This window comes from Lutjanus erythropterus, chromosome 15 (assembly GCF_056507025.1).
Source record: "Lutjanus erythropterus isolate fLutEry1 chromosome 15, fLutEry1.hap2, whole genome shotgun sequence".
Lineage (NCBI taxonomy): Eukaryota > Metazoa > Chordata > Actinopteri > Lutjaniformes > Lutjanidae > Lutjanus > Lutjanus erythropterus.
In genome coordinates this window covers 16,183,091-16,203,002 of record NC_139331.1, presented here as the reverse complement: position 1 = coordinate 16,203,002, position 19,912 = coordinate 16,183,091, and the positions used below count along the sequence as shown (strand labels likewise).

Below are 19,912 nucleotides of genomic sequence, written 5' to 3'. Positions count from 1 at the left end.
CTTAATACTCTGGTATACTATAATAACTTAATACTGCCCAAGTCTGACAGCTATGCCAATGTTAGACTGTAAAATCTTGATTTGCAAAAGATCAACAGATTATTGTTTGCATGCCCTGACTTACAAGGCTACTCAAATTCTTTGTTAAAAAGATCTATATGGTGTCTAGTGTGATTAACATTTGTTGAGCTACGCTGTGTCATCTTTGAAGTGATTTTTTTTCTTCTGACATACATTGGTAGGCAGAGTTGAGGAGAAAAAAAAATACTTGGAGAATCTCAGATTTTGCCTTTGATTTTGCATATTGAAAGTGAAAGCTCATTTTGATCAATTAAAGATTAAAATTGCGACACCCCTCGTATTTAAGGTTACATTACAAAGTGACAAGGCAAAAGACTCAAAAGTGTGGGCTCGCTTCATTAAATTTGTTGAAAATGCTGGTAAATGCAATAAGTCAGGAGACATCTTTTCATGTCACGTCTTTATTTTTTGCGCCAAATTATGTGGAGTACTATCAATAAGAGTATCGATAAGTATCAATAAGCAGTATCAATAGTGATATCGGTATCAATAAAATCCTAATGATACCCATCCCTACTTGCCCCCCTCCACAGGTCAGGGTCCAGCACCACTGGACCTGCTACAGGAGGCATTTACTGTCTTGCTGTTGTGAGGCCTGACCCTTATACCACACGGGATGGTCCATGTCTAACTGCTCTCCAGCCTGCTGCTCAAAAAAGTGTCTTTAAACCCTTATTTGAGTTTCCTCTCCTCTCTGGGGTGCAACTGTTCAGCTCATCAGTTTCCCCGCTACACACTCACTCTGTCTGGAGAGCAATTTACAGAACAGGACAGAGCTGTCTTAAGTTTTAAGTTGATGGTCTTCAGAATCGAGTCTCAGAGCTGCCCCTCTTCAGTGTGCTGCTGTTAAACTCGTCATGCTCAAAGCTCAGATTATTATGTGACCTCGATATCATTAGCAGCTTCTCCCGCTTGCTGTAGTCGCGCCTCGCTGTCGCGGACGGTGACACATCCAGCAGCCGCTCCCCTTGCTCTTCCCTGTCCTCCAGCCGCGTGTAGCCTTTAGTGCTCCCCCGGTTGCTGCTGTTGTTGCGGCTGCTGTTGCTACGGTCGAGGCGGGGCCAGCTGGGGTGCTTCCGCTGCTCGGGGTGCACGCTGAGCATGCTCGGCCTGCGCTCCAGGTCCAGAGATTTGGAGTGGCTGCTGAGCATGTGCAGAGAGGAGTTGGAGCCAAAGTCCGTTCTCGCTACTCCAGGAGAGAGCCAGCAGCCTGAGGTAGAGGAGGGAGCGGGGGAGAGGGAGGTAGAGGACACGGAGGAGAAGTGGGAGGAGGAGGAGGCAGAGTTACTCCGGTGTAAGCCCGGCGGTTTGGAGGCCTTGGCAACAGATGCTACAGGAACCACCAGAGACTCCATGGAGCTCAGAGGCTGTGACCTCTCTCCGTCTCTCCTCTCACCTCCTCTTTCCTCCTCCGTAATCGCCTCCATCTCTGGTTCGTCAATAACACAGTTGTTTAGTTTTATGACAGGGAGAGTAAATGCAGAGATAGAGGAGGAGACAATAGAGCGTGCGTGATGTCCTCCCTTCTCCCCATCTCCATCCACCGACCACTGGTGGCGCACCGAGTCCGAGCGAGCCACCCCGAGCCCTGGGCCGTAGAAGGGCCGATCCTTGTAGAGTGGCGCCAGCAGCCCCGCAAAGCTACAATCCAACTTGGCCTGCTCCCTCTGTCTGTGAAGCTCCTCGTCCCCTAACAGCACCTCCTCCTCTTCTGTTGACCCTGCCACCCCACCTCCGGCCCGAGAGGAGAATGCAAGGAGGGAGTTGCTGGCCATCCTTGCTGCGTTGTCAGCTCCAAAGGCTCGAATATCCCCACTGTCTCTTGAGTATGTGCTGTGGCGGTGATGGTGTTGTTTTTGCTCCCTCTGCCTGAGGCGATGTATGTCAATGACTGTGGAGTACATGTCTCTCATATGGATTATCTAGTGCAGAAGAGAAATATATGATTAGTAGCAGTAGGAGTAGTACTCATCTTTGGATTACCTGAGAATATGTTTAAAGGGATAGTTTGGATTATTAAAAGTGGGGTTGTATGAGGTACTAATCTATAGACAGTTTATTAGGTGCAGTAGATGCTGGTCGGTATGACCTCAGTTTGGAGCAGTGGAGAGGGGCAACAGCAGAGATGTTAAGCAATGTACAGCTGTGGACAGGGTCAGCAGCAAGACATGATCTAGCTACTTAAATAGGTGTAACTAAACAAAACACCAGTTTATGTATATAATATGCTAGGTAGGCTTTTTTAAGTGGCTGCTGACCATGTCCATAGCAGCATATTGCTTAGTTTCAATGCTGGTACTCCTCTCTGCTTCTCCTAACTTGGGAAGTGCAGTCTGGCATCTGCTGTCGCTAATACGTACTAATATCAATAAGTACCTCATATAACCCCCACATCAAATAATCCCAACTATCTCTTTGGTATTCTATAATTTCATATTTGTGTGTTTATGCTGGATGTTTGTGACCTTGGAACGCATATCTCTCACATGGATTACCTGGAGGGGTGGAGGAGGGAGAGATTAATCAAATCAAAGCAGGGAAGGAGAGGGCATAAGAGCAGAGGAAATGTGATCAGAGGAAGATTGCAGAGATATGGGTGGAGGGAGGTTGGCAGAAATATGATTTGCATGTTAGTTAAGTAGAGATGATGAATATGGATGACTGCAGTGTGCATGCCCCTTACTTTGTAGAGAGTGGAGGAAGAACAGAAACGAAAATATGGGGTTGGGAAGGAATATTACCTACATATTCTGCTGACTAAGGTTTTGTGCTTTACCTGTTTGAAGTATTCCTTCCTAGCCTAACCTTTTATGGAGCCAATTTCTGCATCAGGGTTTTTGTTTATATCTCATGTTACAACTTGTTGGCTCGCATGCAGACCATCAAAATCCACTGGAAAGGCTGGTATTTAAGTTCCCTGGTGCCTGATTTCAGCCCTACCTTAGTTTCTCTGTCTCTGTTTTCATGAAGAATGGCATTAGCACAGATGAAGATGAAAATCCCAATGCCCATGGTGAAGGGCCCGAGCATCTTCATCCTCTCAGAGTGACGATGCTGTTCCAGGAACCGTGTCAGAATGCCCCCAGTCTGCTTGGAGGGAGCACCTACGTGCAGAACACATGGAGGGTGTGAGCTATTTCATACTAGGAGTTTGAGGTTATAAACCATAATGCAAGTCTCTGAAGTGTTTGGAGACAGTTCAGAGGAACTGACTCTTACCTTGCACATTATGACTCGTGCTGGAGTTAACCACATCCCCGTCTGTGGCGACCATCTTGGCTCCGTTTCCTTTGCTCGTGGCAGATGTTTTCGCCCCTCCATCAGTTGCCGTCTTAGATCCCCCTCCTGCCTGCGATTTGGCAGAGGTCACGGTTTCACTGTGCGGCCAGTAACCCAGTGTCGCCATGCCGATCCCTATGGCCAGGATGACCAGTCCCAGGAGGAGGAAAAACCCTGAGGCAGAGTAGAGGCGCAGCCTGCCACGCACTACCACTACATCAGTGCGTCGTTTCCGCTTTCTAGATGTAATATATGGAAAGAAAAGGTATAGGTCATAATGGAAGAAGGAAACACTGCATTGCTTTGATGGCTGATCTGACAGGTGCTCTTTAGTGAGACAGTTGAAGGTACAAAGACAACAAGATCCAGGAAATCTTGCTTAATATGAAGTCCTGCAGACAGCCTGTTTGTTTGCCTGTGCTGTTTTTTCACCAGAGGATGGGCTGTCTTATTTTTTTGTCCATGGTTGTATACATGATGCAAGATCCAGAAAGTCTTGCTGTCTTTATAAGAAAACAGAATAGATTGTTTTTGGAGACATATTTTCAGTGATATTACAACCAACAGACAAAAAATATACAGAGATTCACATGGACTTTAACACCCGGCACACATTATGTTTTTTATGAACAGTCAGTGCTGGCTTTTTGTAACGTTAAAACAAGTGTTGCTCCTGAATCATATATAAACTAGAAGGGCACTCAGAGAGCACAAACCGCTGCCAAAGCCAATAACTATCTCGCAATGTAAACTAAAGTGACAAATAATTCATGTATCCACCCCATGATTGGATCCACTCCAACACTGAATGGGTTCTTCGTTGGCCCATGCTACACCCTTCTACCAAGGGTGGGTTCACACATAAAAGTTTTGGATCCTGGATCAAACCAAAGTGAGGATTAAGGCAAAACTCAAAGGGTTCAGAAATTGTTAACACCAGTCATGTGGTGGAAATGTCATTTGATTATCATTTGCAATGCAGGTATTTGTCACTTTGTCATAACTAGTTCATCAGTCACCAAAACAGTACGCCTCGGTGATTGGTTCGATTGGTAATCACACCAGAAATTAACTGCTCCAGAGTTCACTTGACAATAGACCAAAACCACCCCGAGCAGCAGAGCAGAGCAGTTGTTTGGTCTGCACCAAAAGTCAAGTTGGTGGTCACACCAACCCAAACAACCTGCAAAAAAGGGGTAAACGCTCCAGGGTTCAGTTCAACCAGACTAAATAAGACTGGTGTTTCTAAGTTTCACGAAAACTGGGCCAGTAGTTTTTTCGTAATCCTGCTGACAGATGTACAAAAAAAAGCCAAAAAGACTAAACTAAAACATAACCTCCTTGATGGAGGTGACATGTAACATAATCACCTGGGGGCAGCCTCTGGGGCGGGGGTTCCCAAGCCCGGCGATGTAGGTGGTATGGGCCGGTGCTGAGAGCGGGCGGAGTCTTGCCGTTTTAGCTTTGCCAAGCCTGTTAGCACACCTGCTGCTGCAGTCATACTGAACCTGCAGACAGAAATGCAGAAACACATTACTAATGAGTTCAGCACGTACTGTGTGTCCAGCACTTGTTGCGTGTGTGTGTGCTGTTATGTCACTAAACAACCGCTAATGAAGAGCTGTTTCCTGCCAATTTGTGTGGTCGGTCTTACACACATTCAAAAAGATGGACCTGAAAAAAGAGCTGCAAACATCCATTTAGAGGCACAGATGTACAAGAAGAAAAAACACTGCCAACAACCATATTTAAGAACAGTTGTTATATGTATTTCTGTGTAGCCAAAATCTTCCAGATGCTCTGAATATAGAAGGCGTAAGACACTTGATATTCAGACTGCAGCATCACTCACGATCGAGCAGATTGAACCAGTTCCAGGGATCAAAGCTCTGTTTGTTTTATTTTACACAGGCATGCCACCTCACGTACAGCAGTGACTTTTACAAAGCTCCAGGTGACAGCTATTTGCACCCTTTTGCAGGGAAAGTGTGTCAGACCTTCAGTCTTTCCAAGTTTGAGAAATGCTCTTTACAGTTTAGCAGTGATTCAGATGTTAGCGCGCAAAAATGTGCACACCTACTACAACAGTCTCCTCTGTTTACTGGTGATGCTTTCGTTTTTGGAGTACTGACTTCAGGACAACATGGGCAGGGATGTGTGTGTGTGTGTGTGTGTGTGTGTGTGTGTGTGTGTGTGTGTGTCTGTGTGTCTGTGCGCGCGTGCAGGATGTTTGTTTACTGCATTCTTCCTGTGTGTGTGAGAGAGAAACTCAGGAAACAAGAGGATAAGAGATATAGAAATAGAAAGCACACAAACAGTGGGAGAAACACACAATTACAATTTAATCTTGGGTAGTTTTTTTTTATCTTAATTCAAACCAGTAATTTATTTAAATTTCTCATTATTTACGTTGTTGCAGTGATAAAAGTGGAAACACAGTGCTGCAATTCTGACATAATATTCAAATGAATCATAGTCTCTGTGCTCACCAGCTGCTCAAATGTCTATTAATAGTTATTAAAAGGAAGGGTTTAAAACAAACACAGGCTTATTCTGGGAGCCTTCATTTGGGTTTAAATGCCCGTTAATCTGGGCACATATGAACATTAGCATTGTGGCTTTCAGTGCTAAGAGGATTAAACTGACTTTATTTAATGTTGAATTACCAAGGTACAGAATTTGACTGGGGTTTTAAAGTGTTGCTCTTCAGCTCAAATTTGGGCAAAGTGGCTCCATTGCTACAGATAAATTGACTGCTTCTGCCTTGTTGGGACTTCCTGCTCTAAAAGTTCGAAAATCTGAAATGACATCAGGCGCGGTTCAGGTGCTGTATAGTAGATTCGCCAACAAACAGCTGTGGAGCAGCACTGGACAGTCACCGCCTCAGCTTGAGCGCCAGCTTTTCATGGAAATGGTGTTGAATTTTTAAACCTTTTTACATAATTTTCTTGCTCCCACTCACATTTAACATGCTCAGGCTACCCTCGAGACATAGCTTTGTTCAGCCTTCTTGAATGTCTATAGAAAGCCGCCATAGAGCATTTAAGAATTTTATTAATCATCAGCATAAGAGTCTAGATTAATTATAGGTTGAATACTTTGTCTTTTGATTTACTTTTTTTTTTAAAAGGGTTTAATAACAAAATTTTTTGGTGAGAATGTGATTGTGTTGCTTTTTATCAGTTAGAATATGTTTGTGGTGCAATTGTGATGCATTATTCTCACTTAAGTAGTGATGGAAATGCATTATTCTCACATTATTTTCATTTAAAATGGTACTGCGATTTATTAGTTTCACTTAGAATATAATTATGACACATTATGTTTAGTTAGACTGTGATTGTGTTGCACAATTCTGAGTTTGAATTCCAGTATGAAGTTATTCTTGCAGTGTTATTGTCATGTGACTTTGGTATTAGGTTTATTTTTTTCAGTGTCCTAGCTGTCTGTTAAGTTACTGTGCTACAGTTTTCTCAATATAGTAATAGTAATGAGAGCAAATTTATTTGGTTACCAGTTTTCTCTACGTTTCTTGGTCTACAGAAGAGGATAAAACCGATTTAGCTTGGGAACAAGAACACACCCATGACCTTTATCTGTATATGTTTAAATTTTCCTCCCCCTCCTTCCTTTCATATCTATCTATTTCTTCCTCCAAGAACACACTATCTGTAAATCTCTCCCTCCCTCCTCCATTCTCACCCTCAGTCTGTCGACTAATGCATTCTGGTTGTGACCCTGAATAATTTTTTCCCTTCCCTTCCTTCCTTTTTCTCCACCCCAGCTTTCTTTCTCATCTTATCGCTCTCTGTTTGTCTCTATCCTCCCCCTACTCCCTGTCCTCTCAGATCTATTTTTAATCTGTCTCTAATTTTAATTTTCTTTTATTTGGTTACTTTCTTCTTTCTCACTTCCTCTCCTCCTGTTCTTCTGCATTTTTCACACCAATAAAGTCTGCTTTAAGAATCGGAATCAGACAAAGCTTTTTAGTATTTAAAGTAACCATGAATCACACACACGACCAGACGTTCTCTCCTCCTACCCGACTTTCTCCTTCTCACATCTTAATGTATTTTTCCTGTCAATCATCGTATTGGTAATACTGCTGTAGGAAAGTGCTTTGCCACAGATGGTGAATCACACAAGGACAAACACAACCAGCCTCGTTTCTCGGGTTTCTCTGCGTTCCCTCTTACTCTGTCTCCTTCTACTTGATTCTCTCCTTTCACTCCTCGGTGTGCGTCAAACGGGAACCCACACAATGTTTCAAGAGCAGGGGGAGATATTCCCTCCGTTTACTGAGAGATGAGAAAGGGATGGATGGGGAAAGATAGAGAAAAGGCAAGACAGGCATGAAGATGAGGAAGGAGCGTGATGCAGAAACACTTATTTACTGTACTTTTGTGCACCAACCAGGGTGCAACACTGAGTCATGTCCGGAAACTGAAAGCCTCTACAAAGACCTTAACAAGACATTGGTAAAAAATTGTTTTGAAGGATACAAAATGGGGGTGTTACATGGATAAAAAGAGGAGGCCTAACAATAAAGGAGAGCAGAGTGCTGTTCCTGCCGGTGATGACAGGACAGAGGCAGAAAACAAGCCAAGTGCGTCTATAGTTTTAACAAGACGGGAGGAAGAAACAAGTGGGGCAGAGAGAACCTAGTGCTGCCGTAACAGACACACCAGCAGCCTAATGAGAAACCACTCAGGTTCTGACACAACAAGGCTCTCAACTAGGAAGAACATGTTGGACCTGTGCACTGAACACATTAAATTACAACTTAGTGTTCGGCAGCAGCACTCCACACCTAACACCAACACCAATCAGTGGGTCTGTGCTGGGTGATCATGCTATATTTGAGTCTCTTTTGCAGAATTAGAGGTGCAATATACAACATTCAGCCTCACAAGATGTAAACAAACAACTAGTTGCTTTGTGAACATATAGTGGAGTTATGGCGTCCTGAACAGAGAATGAAGTTACACCTAGAAAACTAGATACTGTGTTTGTGATTTGACGTACGTCTGCCTGTCCGCCAAATTTGAGAGGTCAAGATCCACTACTAATAATGGAGATGTAAATCCCAAGCTTCATCATAGTACGATATTATATCAGTTCGTTGGACAATATGATACTTGCCGACATCACAAAGTTTGCCACCATGCAGTTTCAAGTTGATTCAATTCAGGGTTCTACAATTGATATCAGACAATTTCATATGTCCATTTAACAGTTGAACTCTTCCAGACATTTATGACACAGAGTTGCCATGGGATTTACAAAATAAAAATGTATCTTCAAGATGATAATATAGATAGATATTTTCACCTTACATCGATGTTATTGGACCGCTGAACACTGAATCAATAAATACACTGCCAGATGCAGGTTTCACAGCAAAGTCAACTGTAACTTGCTTAATTCTGAACTAATTTTCGTGAAATAAAATGACGTTTTTGTAGTCAAAATTGGCATCTACATTTCTATTTCTATGCAGAATTGAAGAAATCATTTAGTGTGTTTTTGTTTCAGTTTTTAAGAGATATTTGAGTTTTTTGCAAAACACTTTGCCCTTTTTTGATTAATTTATCACATGAGATCATACAGTGCAGACTGTATGAATATTCATATTATTTCTTCCCACCTCTTATCAGATAAACTTATGAATAATGTGAAATCCGCTGCTCCATTTTCCACTTCACTGCCTTAATAAGCAGTTTTCTAAATTAGTGTTTTTGCATCATGAATTAGCCTCCATGTGATCACCTTATTAGTGACTGAAATCACTTCCCGTTAATTTGTGCATACTCACAGTAAGAAAACTATTAAAACAATTTATGATACCTCACCCTTCAGGGAGCAGATTTATTCTGTTACTGAAGACGTTTAAGACAGGCTTACATGAGTTCCCTTTTTGAAAACATCATGTCTTTCAGAAAAGAGATTTTCCTCCTGAAACTGTCACGCTGCCTCTGTGACTTCCCTCAGCTTGTGTTGCGTTGAGCAGGGAGATGCCGTTTGTAGCATGACAACGACAAGTTACCTATCTATAGGAGAAGTCACGTGATGTATTGTCCCTATAGCAACAACATGTGCTGCTGCTAGGTGACATGTTTCTATAGCAACAACCAGCTGTGTGCTCAGGAATGACAGGTATATCATTAACTCTATATCCTGTTAACAAAGGGGCATTTGCAACAGTCAATTTTGAATTATATTTTTATTTCTATGGTCAAATACAGGGCAAAAACAAGCCTTAAAATCACTGCACATCCATTTCAAAGAGGTGTGATTGAGAGGGGGAGGAAAGGAGGAGACAGCGAGGGACGCTAGAGTAGAATTGGGAGGGAATTGCTAGAGACAAAAGAGAATTGGCAAGTGGGACGAAATGAGAAGAGGAGATGTGAAAGGGAGACACCAACGATGGAACAGAGAGGGTGAGAGCTTGGCATGAAAGGTGCCTGCCAAAAGAAACCCTGCATTTTTTTGCACTTTCAACATTTACGCGTTAGCATCGGGGTGTTAATTACATCTTGTTTGTGTGATTTGTGCTGAATGCAACACATGGGAGAGAAAACGCCAGAGAGTGTGGAAGAGGGAAGAGAAGAGGACAGGTGGGATACAAAAGAAGAAGTAAGGCAGGAGGGGGAGTGAAGGTACGAGAATTCAGGACCTAGAGAAGACAGCCAGAGGGGGAAGACGGGCGCTTTGATGCACACATAACAAACTCCAGGGACTTTTTTGACTCTAGAAAGACCCAGAAAAAGTTTGTCTCGAGTGACTCACTTCAGTGAACTGTGTGCAACACGTCATAGAGGAAGGCCTCTAATATGGACACAAATAGAGTAAGAAGAAAAGATGTAATGAGAGTGGAATGAGGAGGAAGATAAAAATGAAGTGTAGTAAGGAGAGAAAAATGTGTGTCCATTATGTCTCTCATTACAGTTACAGTGGGTCATATGTTTTTATTTCTGTGTCATAAACCACTCTGGGAAGGTTAACTGAGGCCAACTTGGACTAATAAATGTAAAAAAGTGATACATCAGTGGCTCTTTTGTCCACCTGGACTGGACTTAAATGGAGAGACACACAAAAGCCTCCTGCTGCTGCAGTTAAGGTCATCTGCCATAATGTCATGGAGCTGGGAGCCAAATGACCACCACTGCTGGGAGGACTACCCTCAAAACAACACTGGTAAGAACTATCTCAGGCTCGGCAGGAGATTTTGCCACGATACTAGAATTTGAAATTTCTATACACTATTATTTTAGAACAACAATACTTGATACTTCTTTTGATACCATGTCAAAAAGTGGGAAGAATTCACAAAAAATATTAACCTGCACACAGTGCTGGTAGAGAGCAGGCCACTGAACACTGTCTGGTTTTGCTGCTACACCCGGCAGGACAACAAACACTGAACTGAACTGAGGTCTTGACTGAACTCTTAGGCCCAATCAAAATGTCCTTACTCACAGACTTTGACTGCAACTGAACAAGAAAAACAAAGTTTACACGCAAATGTAAGTTGCTGTTTTGACAAAAACAAGTTAATTGATTAAAATATTTCAGGATTAAGGCAATAAAAAAATAAAGACATAAAATGAAATAAAAACGTCAAACAATCTCATCTCATTCATTCAAAATGAATAAGACCCGAAAGATGGTGAACTACGCCTGGGCAGAGCGAAGCCCAAAGGCCTGTGGTGGTCCTGATGTGCAAATCGGTCGTCCGACCGAGGTACAGGGGCGAAAGAGTAATCGTATCATTCAAATGAATGACATGACTGCCATTTTCACCACAATGCCTACATGAGTTAAGGGCAAATATGTAGTGAACATATCTGATCTTTGTTGTTGTTGTACAAGCTGTTCTTCACTGCTTTTGACTTGAAATACCGAAACAGCTGTCAAGTTGTAATCAACTTGACAACAATCATAAAAAGTGCTCATTTTCAGAGTACACCCACACCACTGTCAAGTACAATATTACAAACGGAGTTCAGCTGGAGAATAACATGTTCGTAGACTGATTGTATTAGATTATAATGAATTTGGTGCAATGTTTGACATTTGTTTTTTTGTTGTCATGTAAAATGTAACTTCATCAGTGGGACAGCTGCCATATTTGTCATTTCATCTTAGGTCAAAGAAACAATAGTAATAATTTTGTCAAATATGGTATAATATCACATAAAATATACTACAGTGTAGTATAGTCAGCAGGCGATTTGTTAATTTTTAACAGGGGGGTAATTTCCTTTACCTGCGACTTGGTAACTGACTCAGGAACAGCTTTCTTGGTTCTGTATTTTTAATACCCCCCACCCCCCCATACTGTCTGACATGTTTAAATTCCATTATATGTTTAATATTGTGGTCATAGCTAAAGCAATAATATATAATGTGTCTGAATTAAAATCCCCAAAAACACTAGACATATCTTACATACTTTGTTGGGTAGTGTACTCACATTATACCAAATTATTCCAATAATGGTGAAACCTAGAGAAATCTGTTCTTTATTCAGAGTAACGGTGTATTTCCTACTAGTGGTTAGCTGCTATAACTTCTGGGAAAACATGAATACATCGGATACATCAGAGAGTGAGGGAGGAACCTCGTCCGGGAACATAGCTTCTTCCTGAGTAACATCTGATTGATTTTGATTGTGATTATTGTCCTGAAACTATGTCTTTTTTAGACTGAGTGAAAAGTATATACAGTATATTATAGCACAGTACAATATAGGAGTGAATGGATAGTGGAATAACTGAGAAAGGATGTATTTTTATGTCTGTGTTAAAGGATCACACTATTGATTTCATGTGTTTCAGCCCATTAACCACAAATTGTGTCCACTTATTGCAGTATTACATTAATCAGTAGATAATCACTTTACCTAATGGGTACTGGGAGGAAATGCAGTTAATACCAGAGACTGTTTAGGAAATCCTCTTAGCATGTGCCTTCCAAAAACCCCAAAACCATCAACCTAAAATGGAATAAGTTTGCATGATCCTTTTTACAAGGTCCACAAAGTCAGGGGTTTTATGTTTCAAACAAAAAAGCTCTCTAATGTGATGCTTTTTGGCAGCAGAGTCAATGTTGGACGTGCCTACAGCCTCCATAAACACTCTAATCTTAGTAGTCAGAACTCACAACTGCACAATGATAACGCAACTTTTTGCAAATATAAAATAAAATAAAATAAAATAATCTTTATCAGAAACGTAAACAGGAATAATTCCTGTTTGTTATTGTAGTCATGATGGGCCGCCACATGCAAGATCCTACTACGATTTAGTTAAGTATTAGAATGAGTATGAATTAGATTTTTCTGCTTCATCCATCAGTATGTGACAGGAAAAGTAGACCAGAGATGAGATGTGACACAAACCTGTGACATGGATTATAACACAACATGCCTCACAGCAGGTGCAGATCTCTTCTCTCTCTTTTTTTTTTTTTTATCACAGCCATATGTGCTGCTAATTTACTTTGTTGATCCCTGAAGAGGAATTCTCCGTTTGCTTTTCCAGAAAGGTCAGAGGTGAGAGTCAGCTGCAGAGAAGCACCCAACAGCTGTTTGATCAAACAGACGAGGCAATCTCAGTCACTCCAGATCCCTCCAGTACTAGCTGATTGTGTTTCTTTATTGCCTCCTACGTCCAGACACCCGACCTGATCAGTCAGAGCAGCTAGAAGGGCGACATGGACGTGAACCCTGACCTGCTCACGCATGAGTGTTTTGCCACTGCAGAGGGTGTCTCTAGTGATCTTTCTGATCTTTTTGTCGGGTGGCTGGTTCATTTGTTTTTGTATTGAGTTTTGTTTGGTAAAATTAAATAAAAAAAAAAAGGTTATTTGAAACAAAAGTTTCCCTTCATTTCATGTTGTTGTCAAATGAAATTCTCCACCGGGGGACACTGAAGGGAGCATTACAGTTTAGACTTCCATCACGCATTACAACCTGGCATATGCTTTATTCTCTGTATTTTACACTTTCACCTGGTGTCATGATTCTACTCCTCATGAACTCGCTTTCTAAAGTAAGCACTGATCCTAAGAGTCATATCTGCAAAGCTGCAGATGTTACACTGATGGGATGTAATGTTAATTAAGAGGATTTACAAAATGAAAAACAGGAGGCTGGAGTGTCCTGCCTCTGGTTGTGGAACGCGCCGATGAAAACAATGGCTTTAATGCAAAGTTCAACTACCCTGTAACAGGGCCACATTTTGCCGGTTGTGAAATGTGTAAATTAAAGAAAAGGCTTTTAGATTTATGTTCGACTACACTGCAAGTGTTACCTTGCGAGGCAGCTGAATTTACAAGAATCCATCTCGCCAGGCTCCAAGCCATCCATTTGTGTCCGCAACAGACGTGGTGTGAGCCAATCTGTGTCATTGGAGGAACTGTTGGCAGTTACAGGCATGGTTTCCCGAAGTGGTTAGCATAGATACTGTGATAACATCAATTATATCAGGACTGAAGAGTATATCTTCATTGAAAGAGGAGCAAAGAACGGCACTGAAGGCTTTTATAGATAGAAAAGATGTTTTCGCTCTTCTTCCAGCTGGCTTCGGCTTTGTTTCGGTGAGTTGATCTGATTGGTTGAAGTTAGCCTGTGTTAGATGTGACAGATGACTCTTCCAATCACCTGCCAAGTGTTTTTTTTTTTTTTTTTCCAAATGTCCAACCTTTTCCAAATGGTTTCTATGGACGGCTTCCCAAATGGTTCTGTGTAACAAACCATCTGGCCTGTCAGGTCACTGCAAGAGGACCCCGAACTGTAAATGAAAACAATAACTGAAAACAAAAGTTATGAACTTGTATTTGATTTGATTTAAAAAAAAAATCTTTGCTGTTTAACTGTGTAAATTAACACAAATTAACAAATAGCTTTTATGTTGCATTTAATTTAATGCCAAAAAATGCTAAATAATGGGATTATTGTCATTTTCTTCAATCATAAATACTAGAATTAACTAGTTAAATAACTAAGAACCTAAAATATGTTGCTTGCAAAAAATATCTGCCTGACCCAGGTGAAGGCAGGATAAAGGGTAAAGGGTAAACCTTTGAGCCAAAACTCATTAAAGTATAAATTGAACTCTAATCTGCAGAGACACACAGGTGCTTTCTGTTATTCTGGTTGATTATGTTGTGTTCACATAATTTCCAACTTGAAATTACAACCTGAATGCTGACTTGAACAAATTAGAAACTGGTGATTACAATAACAACCGGGGAAGCATTTGCTCAGGAAGTAGAACAGGTTGCCTAATCTAATCACAAGGTTGGAAATCTACATGTCGAGGCGTCCTTGCGCTCCTCCTTGGGTTGCTCCCAGGCCCCTGGGGATACACAAGCCAGCGCTTTCCTAATTGCTGATTGCTGGTCCCAAGCCGGATAAATTGTGGAGAGTTGTGTCAAGAAGAGCATATGGTTTTAAAAGCCTATATGCCAAATCAATAAAAAACAAAACAAAACAAAGTTCCCCATGCCAGTCTGGGCAGCTAATAAGGGAGCAGCCAGAAGAAAAAGAATCACAATAAGAATCTGATGTGACATGAAGATGCCATTAGCCCTCTTCTCGGGTTGGTGAAACTAGGACTAGAAGTTATACGAGGTCACCATATCACACCCTAACAAGTGCAACTTGTTAGGGTGTGATATGGTACAGGATAGTGAGAAAAGATGTCAATTAAGCTCAGTCAGGACACACACACACACACACACACACACACACACACACACACACACACACACACACACACAAACAGTCCCAAGAGGAGCTCTAATCAGCCAAAAAAAACACCTGTGCAGTTGGAGTTTGGCAGTGCAGGAGCTTTTTGTGATATAGTTTGAGGAAATGGCTTTTTTTTAAAAAACAGTTATCACATTTTCCACTGCTGGGTGAGTTCACAATGTCCAAAGTCTTGTTTCTACCTTGATTAGAAATTAGTCACAGAATCGACCAAAATTAAACATGATACCTGTAAGTCTGGGTTGAGTCTGGCCTCTGAGTAATGACTGAAGTCTCTGTCCTTCTAGTAGCTCTTTAAAGAACCAGACTGCCATTTGGCTTTTTTGGGATCAGAGCAGCATTTTACGTCCATTTGATTTAATCACAAGTTCCAAACAAAATTGGCTATCATTAGAGAGGACCCGAGGGATGAAGAGATCACTGAACACTGAGCAGGACAGAGGAGAAGGAGGAACAGGAATGAGCAAAGGATAAACAGATAGCGAGCTTGTGTTTGCGCATCGCTTTACTCCTACAGACCCACAGTCAATGGTGAGTCATCTGTCTGGAGAATATGTCACTTTGTGTTTTCCTGCTGACCTTTCAGCAGCACATTTTCTAATGCAGGCGCTCAAGTGTCAAATCCTGCACCCTCTTGTTTGTTTTTTCTTCCTCATTATTTTGATGAGACATACTTTTCTGTGTGTTGTTTTTTTTTTTTTTTTTAGTCTTGCATCCTTCACACTGAATCGGTGCCATTGCCTCCTCTGATCGATCCCGCTCTTCTCAATTGATTTAGGTTCTGAACTGGATCATCAGATGTTCATGCCAGGCGTGTGTGTGTGTGCATTTGTGTGTGTGTGCATTTGTGTGTGTGTGTGTGTACTGGAGTGAGCCCCCTGTTGATTCCAGCAAAATGACTCACTCTGTCTCCCTCACAGTCACCCACACTCATCCTGAGGCATTAGCTGACCCCAATTGCCCTGCAGCACTGGCATCCAAACTAGAGTCCCGGGACCTTTGTGGGGTCCCTGTTTGGATTCCCAAGGCCCACTCTCCACAGTTTCACAGATAAGTTAATTACATTGAATTTTGTTATCCACTAGCTAACAGCTCTTATTTAATTTGGCCTTTAAAACATTCTTAGTGATAACAGAAATCCAAAATACATCTAATTCCTCTTAGCTATAAAGGTATTTATCCGTTTAGATTGTTTTGGTGTGAGTTTCAAGTTTTGAAGATTATTAAAGATAATCCACAGACCTTGTTGTGAGCAGTTTCATGCGTCTGAGAGGTTACAGCTTCGGTGAGGCAGATGCCATAAATGTTTGCCATTTCGTTCCATTACATTCAAGAGAAGGTAGACATCTCTATGGACGATGTTTCCAAACTCAGTAATTCACACCAAAAACATTTTACTGAATATATACCATTTCAGGTAGGAGGGAAAAAAAAGTATTTTTAATTTGGGGGAAGGGGGACTGTTCCTTTAAATCAGATAAACTTGGGTATTTTCCTCAGATTGGGGTCTGCAGGATGTGGTTTGTGGGCTTGAACATCTCTCTGTGGGAGACTTTGGAGCGATAAAGTGGAGGAACTGCTGACCCAGGGGTATTTAAACAGGATTATCCAGTTATTGGATATGCGTGAAGGAGGATTAACTGATATGTCGCCTGACTCCTTAATGATTCTTAAATTAAACCACATTTGTGCCTGAAGTGTTTGGCAGCGGCTCACTATGAGCCATTAGGCTCAGAGAGTTCCCCTAGTTCTTCAAACAGCTCTCAAGGTGAGAATTACTCCTGATTCACTGACAAATCACACTAACAATAAATCCAGTGATGGAGCATCTAATATTAAGGCCTCTCTGTGGTCAAAAATATATTTTGCCTGTTTTTCCTTCCTTTGAATGTTCGACCTACACTGTGCAGACTGATGAATGTGCAGAGCTGAACACTAGAAGGCTGTTTTCACTTTCACATTTTGCTGTTTACCTTAAATCTGTAAGATGTGCACGCACAAGTGAGATTTTGTGACATCACAACTGGAAGCCAATCATTTCCAATATACAGCTTACACATGTGTGATGTGGAAAATTGAAGCCTCCAGTGCACATACACAGAGTTTACAGATGGAGAAGCTGAAAAGCTGGCACTAAAGTGCAATACTGGCTTTAAAAGCTGAGTAATACTGTACGAAACATTTGTAATATTTTAAGATTTGTTGAAAAGCTGAACATAGACTGAATTGCTGGCTTTAATTTGTATGAAGAAGCAGCTGAAGAAGTATTAAAAGAGAGAGAAGTATAACAGATGCAAAACAGCTGGGAGCTAAAATGCTTATCTGACTTAACTTTGTATGACGAAGCAGTTAAAGTTTTCACATTCATCACGTTTCTCTCAGTTTAAGACGCGCATGCACAAGTGAGAATTTGTGATATCACAACTGGAAGCCAATCTTGGTCTATGCAGCTTACACAATGGAGTGTTGAAACTTGAAGCCTCCGGGGCACATGTACCGAGTTTACAATAAAGAAAGAGACATCTTGTACCCATCTGTTCAGGAGTTTTCAGTGAGGGAGAAGAAACAGATGTAATTTTAATTTTTAACACGATTAATTATGTTTTTTTTGTGCAGTCACAAAGTATTATTCTAACCAGACTATTTTATATGTCTTCAACATGCCTGGAGGTGAATTTTAAATATAAAAATGACCACTGACCCTTTACTGATGACCTTTGACCCATATTGGAAGGTATGAATATTGACAGTTAGGCTACTAAGAGGTCAGTTGTAATAAAGAGATAGCAGACGATATCTCAACCATCCAACTTATTAATAATGAAAGTACAAAGTAATAGTTGTCAGTCTGGAAAGATCCTTTATTAACTCATGTATATTTATAATCAGAGTGCCTTGGTTCTTTCCAGACTGCCAATTACTACTTTGTACTTTCATTATTAGTAAGCTGGGCAGTCATTGTTTGTATTATTTTCATCTAACTACTGGCACTTTACTTGATTTTTCTTTTTCTTTCTTTCTTTTTTTTAAACATTACCAACACTACACTTTTTTGACCCAGCACAGCACAAAATTAAAAAAAACTTCAATAATAACTTGGAACAGATCAAAAGTGTTCCTTTCTTGATCAATCAATCAATAAATAAAACAGACACTCACACACAACAAGATATAATATGCCTGACTATCTTACATAAGAACAAAGTCTTGCCCCATAAACAACAGCAATTACAGTAGAAAGATGGCAAATAGATGTAGCCATCATGTTAAATTTCCTCGTTCATTAAATATTAAACTGAACCTCATTAAATATGGATGTGAATAAAAAGATCGACTGTAGAGCTGTCGAGTTGGATTGTTTCAAAGCGAGGGTTTTAAGAGTTGAGGAGGTCAAAGACAGATCTGTTCTTCTTACCTTTGCAAAAAGCTGACTTTTCACTGTCACTGTGCCATTAGACATGGAGGGGGATTATGGTGTAACCTGAGGGAAAGTAAAAAGCCATCTTCTACTTTGAAGGCTACTTCCACTGAAATGCCATGCCGGAGAAAATTAAGATGACAGGAGGACAGTTCAGCTCCCATGCGGGGTTTGGAAACAGCAGCACGGTCTGTCCTCAATGGAGACGAAACAGTGTCATTATTACAGTTTGTCTGAATCAAACTGCGTCTGTTTTGGTGACTTTATTAAGCGCGGACCACGTTTTACGCCACACGGAGAGAGAATGTGCGCTCAGGACAGTGAGCTCCTAATTACGACTGTGGGAAAATCCTGAATCAAATTCCGCCTTTTAAAGTCATAAACGCTCTGTTTGTAATTCCCCCAGTAGAAAATATTCCTTGTTCCGTCGGGGAAAAGACTACAAGAGCAGCTGGTGTGATGTCCCTCCTGGCTGTAGCGCGTAAAACTCTCAAATCTCCCGATTTTCGCGTCCAAGAAAACTTGATTTCACGTCCAAAAACAGGCAAAGAAAAAGAATACAACTCTTTACAGAAAATCTCAGCAGCAAGTTGTTGCGTTAGAGTAAAAACGCTGAAGCAGCGATTAAAAGCTTGTTTTTATTCCTCTGAGCCAGTGAGCGACGAGGCAGCTCCATCCAATTCCTCCAAAGCGCTTCTACGCTTGTGGGAATGTGAGATGCTTCACTGAAGTGTGTGTGTGTGTGTGTGTGTGTGTGTGTGTGTGTGAGAGAGAGAGAGAGAGAGAGAGAGAGAGAGACAAAGAGAGATGGGGGTGAAACACTGAGAAGATGTATGCATGGAGTGTGTGTGCGTGTTTATGGAGGGAACTGTGCCACGCTTTTCCTGCATGTGCAGCGCGCAGACAGACGATAAGAGGATGAGTGGTTTTGAGGAAGGACAGGGGGAGAAAGAGAAGCCTTGCTGGAGAAAACTGGTCGCTCTGTTGAATGTATCTCTGTGGAAGAAACAAACAGCAGGATTTTGAATACAGTATGAGGAAATAAAACATTCCTGCAGTAACAAGTAGTAGGGGAGAGCGGGGCATCTTGTCACATGGATAAGTTGTGACACTGGTTATGGCCCTGACAGCAGATGGCAGTAGCTATAAAAAGCAAAAAATAGTTGCATGTGCAACCCGCTGTGCTGATTTTGCTCTTAACATGAAGTAAATGTCACTTTAAGCTGAATTTTCAATCTATCTATCTATCTATCTATCTATCTATCTATCTATCTGTCTGTCTGTCTGTCTGTCTGTCTATCTATCTATCTATCTATCTATCTATCTATCTATCTATCTACACAGGGGGATGCATAATT

At 41.3% G+C, this 19,912-nt stretch overlaps 1 protein-coding gene across 1 annotated transcript; it reads right to left on the bottom strand.

The window, feature by feature from the left end:
* Nucleotides 1-629: 629 nt before the first annotated feature.
* tmem200a (transmembrane protein 200A) lies at nucleotides 630-19,253 on the bottom strand. Its single transcript, XM_084737367.1, has 5 exons — nucleotides 18,552-19,253; nucleotides 4,731-4,868; nucleotides 3,301-3,599; nucleotides 3,022-3,185; nucleotides 630-2,003 (listed from the first exon to the last, which is right to left on the bottom strand). Exons 2-5 carry the CDS (start codon nucleotides 4,859-4,861, stop codon nucleotides 885-887), a joined length of 1,713 nt encoding a protein of 570 aa, XP_084593493.1. The 5' UTR covers nucleotides 4,862-4,868; nucleotides 18,552-19,253; the 3' UTR covers nucleotides 630-884.
* Between the last annotated feature and the right edge of the window lie 659 nt (nucleotides 19,254-19,912).

Bases quoted from the DNA above. Each gene is read 5' to 3' on its own strand.
- tmem200a (XM_084737367.1), bottom strand. From the start codon at position 4,861: ATGACTGCAGCAGCAGGTGTGCTAACAGGCTTGGCAAAGCTAAAACGG. The intron at 3,186-3,300 runs GTAAGAGTCAGT...TTCTGCACGTAG, and splicing joins CACGAGTCATAATGTGCAAG to GTGCTCCCTCCAAGCAGACT. The intron at 2,004-3,021 runs GTAGGGCTGAAA...CTTCTGCACTAG, and splicing joins ACAGAGACAGAGAAACTAAG to ATAATCCATATGAGAGACAT.